Consider the following 2,651-nt stretch of genomic DNA (forward strand, 5'->3'; position numbering starts at 1 on the left):
TGATTCCTTTTGTAAAATGGAAATATTTTTTGAATTTGTGAACAAAATCTAAAAAACAAGAACATTTTTTGAAATTTAAAATTTTTTTAAATAAACTTGAAAAAGAAAAAAAGTAAAACAAAAAAGGAAACATAAAAAAGAAAAGAAAAAGGAAAAAGAAGAGAAATAGAAAAAAGGAAAACAAAAAAGAAACTGAAAAAGAAAAGGCCGGTTCAGGAACCTTCTAAAAAGTTCCCAAAACCAGAAAAAAAACCGGCTGAATGAAACGCTAAAATGGGCCGGCCAAAGCGGCGACAGCTTGCCGCAACGAGCGGCGAGTAGGATTTTCCGCACACGGGCGTCCAATAGGATTCGCCGTTGCGCAGCGTATAGGATCTCCGATGGCCGAGCGAACCAAAACCGCAACGGTGCGAAGGAACTGGGCCAAGGCCCACGCAGACGCGCCCTATGCGCTGCTGCGCCAACTGGCGCATAAGGGCGCCGAAGAGAGGAGCGCTCTGGAAACGCCGCCGCTATCCGCAACTGCGCCTCCACGCGCAAACCCTCTCGAATCTGCTTACAGCCATGTCCAGGCTCCTGGAGGGCGACGACACCAGGCTTCCGGTAATTTCCGCCACACCTTAAATGTTCTTCTATATTTTCACTGTAGTTTTTTTGAGAGAAGCAAATCATTTTTCCGGATCTGAGTCACTTTGAGCTTTCAGATCTCACGGATTCGTTTGTTTATTACAATAAAAAAGAAAAATCGAGTGAGTTTGTGTGCTCCTATACTAAGACAGAGACCGTGTCCGGGAAGGATCCTAAACAGACCGCGTAGACCGTGTTCGAATTCATCCATCGAACACGCAAAATATTTATATATATACTATGTATATCTGTGTTTTTTCGTGTCAGCAAAGCCAGTGCCGAATCTAAGTATATATTTTGTTTTGTTTGTTGCTACATGGACTTGAAGAGGGTTGATGATACCTTTACACAAAAGACGGTTAATGATGCGAGAAAGAGGAAGTGGAGGATGCCACAGAGGAAGCAAACGAAGAGGTCTGGACATCCTGCAGGCGAGGAATTGTTGGACGAGATGGTGTGGGAGATCTTAATCCGGCTGCCTGTGGAGTCGCTGGCTAGGATCAAGTTGGTTAGCAAGGTCTGGTACACCATTATCTCCCAACCTGTTTTTGTTCGTGCACACCTCCAATGCTCCAAACAGAAACAACATCACAATCCGTCTTCCTTCCTCATCACCCCCCAGATTTATCTACTCCCTCCGTCCCAAAATAAGTGTCTTGAGCTTAGTACAAATTTGTATTTGTACTAGAGCTAGTACAAAGTTGAGACACTTATTTTGGGACGGAGGGAGTACATTCCAATCCCTCAGGCATTTTTTCCACCAACATCCGTTTCTTCCAGTGGTCTTTACAAGAAGATGATTTGCCAAAAGTAGCAACAAAAGTTGGAATGAGTCATAGTAGTAGCGCAATGCTTCTTCACGGGAGGCACTTCCCGGCTGGCAAGTTTGGGTTGGTGTCCCAGATGGCACACTGCGATGGGTTGGTGCTGCTCCCTACAGACACCAATGCTTATGTCTTCAACCCGGCCACTAGAGATGGCATTGCTCTGCCGAGGAGTCATCACAACGTGTTGCAACGTCTCGTATGCCTTCCCATTGGTTTGGGCCTTGATGTTTCCACTGGCACATATAAGGTTGCACGGTCTTTCTTCCGTTCATGTGATTACAATTCCGTTGCAATGGGGATGGAGGTCATCACCATTAATTGCCGAGAGGGGTCTTGGAGGGAAACCTTGGTGGATCCACCGTACCTTATCCTTTGTCCGCAAACTGCCATACACTGCAAGGGGTGTCTATTCTATTTCATCGATAGGGAAAATCAGCCATGCTCCCCACAGGGGCTGCTTCGTTTCAGCCTTCAAGACGAAACTTTCGGCATCACTCTGTTGCTTAACAACCTCTACCCTACAGTTGAAGATGAAGATATTGTTATCCATGAGCTTGGTGGGGAATGCGCTACTTTCTTCTGCAAGAGTATGCAACGAGTATTGATCTGGATGACAAGAGATATATTGGTCCCGGAATGGGAATGTCACTATGTAATGAATGTTTCAGACCAGTGCTTGCCAATGGCCTCACTTAGCAATGGCGAGATTCTTCTACGGAGAGGCCATTGTCTCTTCCGTTATTACATGAAGGATCATGGTGTAAAAGAAAACGACATGTTCGATATCGATGAGCTAAGGTTCCTTGGGCCTAGTGAAGACACATTGGGACATGCATGGGAAAATTTATTTTGGTTCGACCTACTCTATTACACGCCAAGTCTTGTTCCAGTTACTCCTAAGGCGAGCTTACATGCCTCATAAGACCATGTACACTGCAAGGTGTTTAGAGAAGTGCTTGTATAAATAAATTGTTTTTTCCCTTAAGTACCGGTGCTTGTTTCTATAGCAGAGGTGTCTAAGTAAGTGTCTGTGCTCAACAAATAAGCAGCAACGGTGCTTAAGAGAAATTGGCTTATTTTTTACGCACCTCTCTAAGCATCTTGCGCTGTTCAGGCCTGATGTGTTTGCTTGTCTGTCTACTCATGCCTACCTATTTAATGGATCATTGAACCTCTCTCTCGAGGTTTTGTTTCAAG

The 2,651-nt window shown here is 44.7% G+C and overlaps 1 protein-coding gene across 2 annotated transcripts; it reads left to right on the top strand.

The window, feature by feature from the left end:
• Positions 1 to 381: 381 nt before the first annotated feature.
• LOC123069623 (uncharacterized) lies at positions 382 to 2,439 on the top strand. Of its 2 annotated transcripts, XM_044492525.1 has the most exons (3): positions 382 to 603; positions 956 to 1,144; positions 1,979 to 2,439. In XM_044492525.1, exons 1-3 carry the CDS (start codon positions 448 to 450, stop codon positions 2,057 to 2,059), a joined length of 426 nt encoding a protein of 141 aa, XP_044348460.1. In that variant the 5' UTR covers positions 382 to 447; the 3' UTR covers positions 2,060 to 2,439. The 2 variants fall into 2 exon arrangements, with proteins under 2 accessions (XP_044348460.1, XP_044348459.1); XM_044492524.1 differs by having other exon boundaries at positions 956 to 2,439.
• Positions 2,440 to 2,651: the final 212 nt, after the last annotated feature.

The sequence above is a fragment of the Triticum aestivum genome, chromosome 3B (assembly GCF_018294505.1).
Source record: "Triticum aestivum cultivar Chinese Spring chromosome 3B, IWGSC CS RefSeq v2.1, whole genome shotgun sequence".
In the NCBI taxonomy this organism is placed as follows: domain Eukaryota; kingdom Viridiplantae; phylum Streptophyta; class Magnoliopsida; order Poales; family Poaceae; genus Triticum; species Triticum aestivum.

What these genes read in the sequence shown, in the direction of transcription:
- LOC123069623 (XM_044492524.1), top strand. Translation starts at nt 1,456, where the DNA reads ATGAGTCATAGTAGTAGCGCAATGCTTCTTCACGGGAGGCACTTCCCG.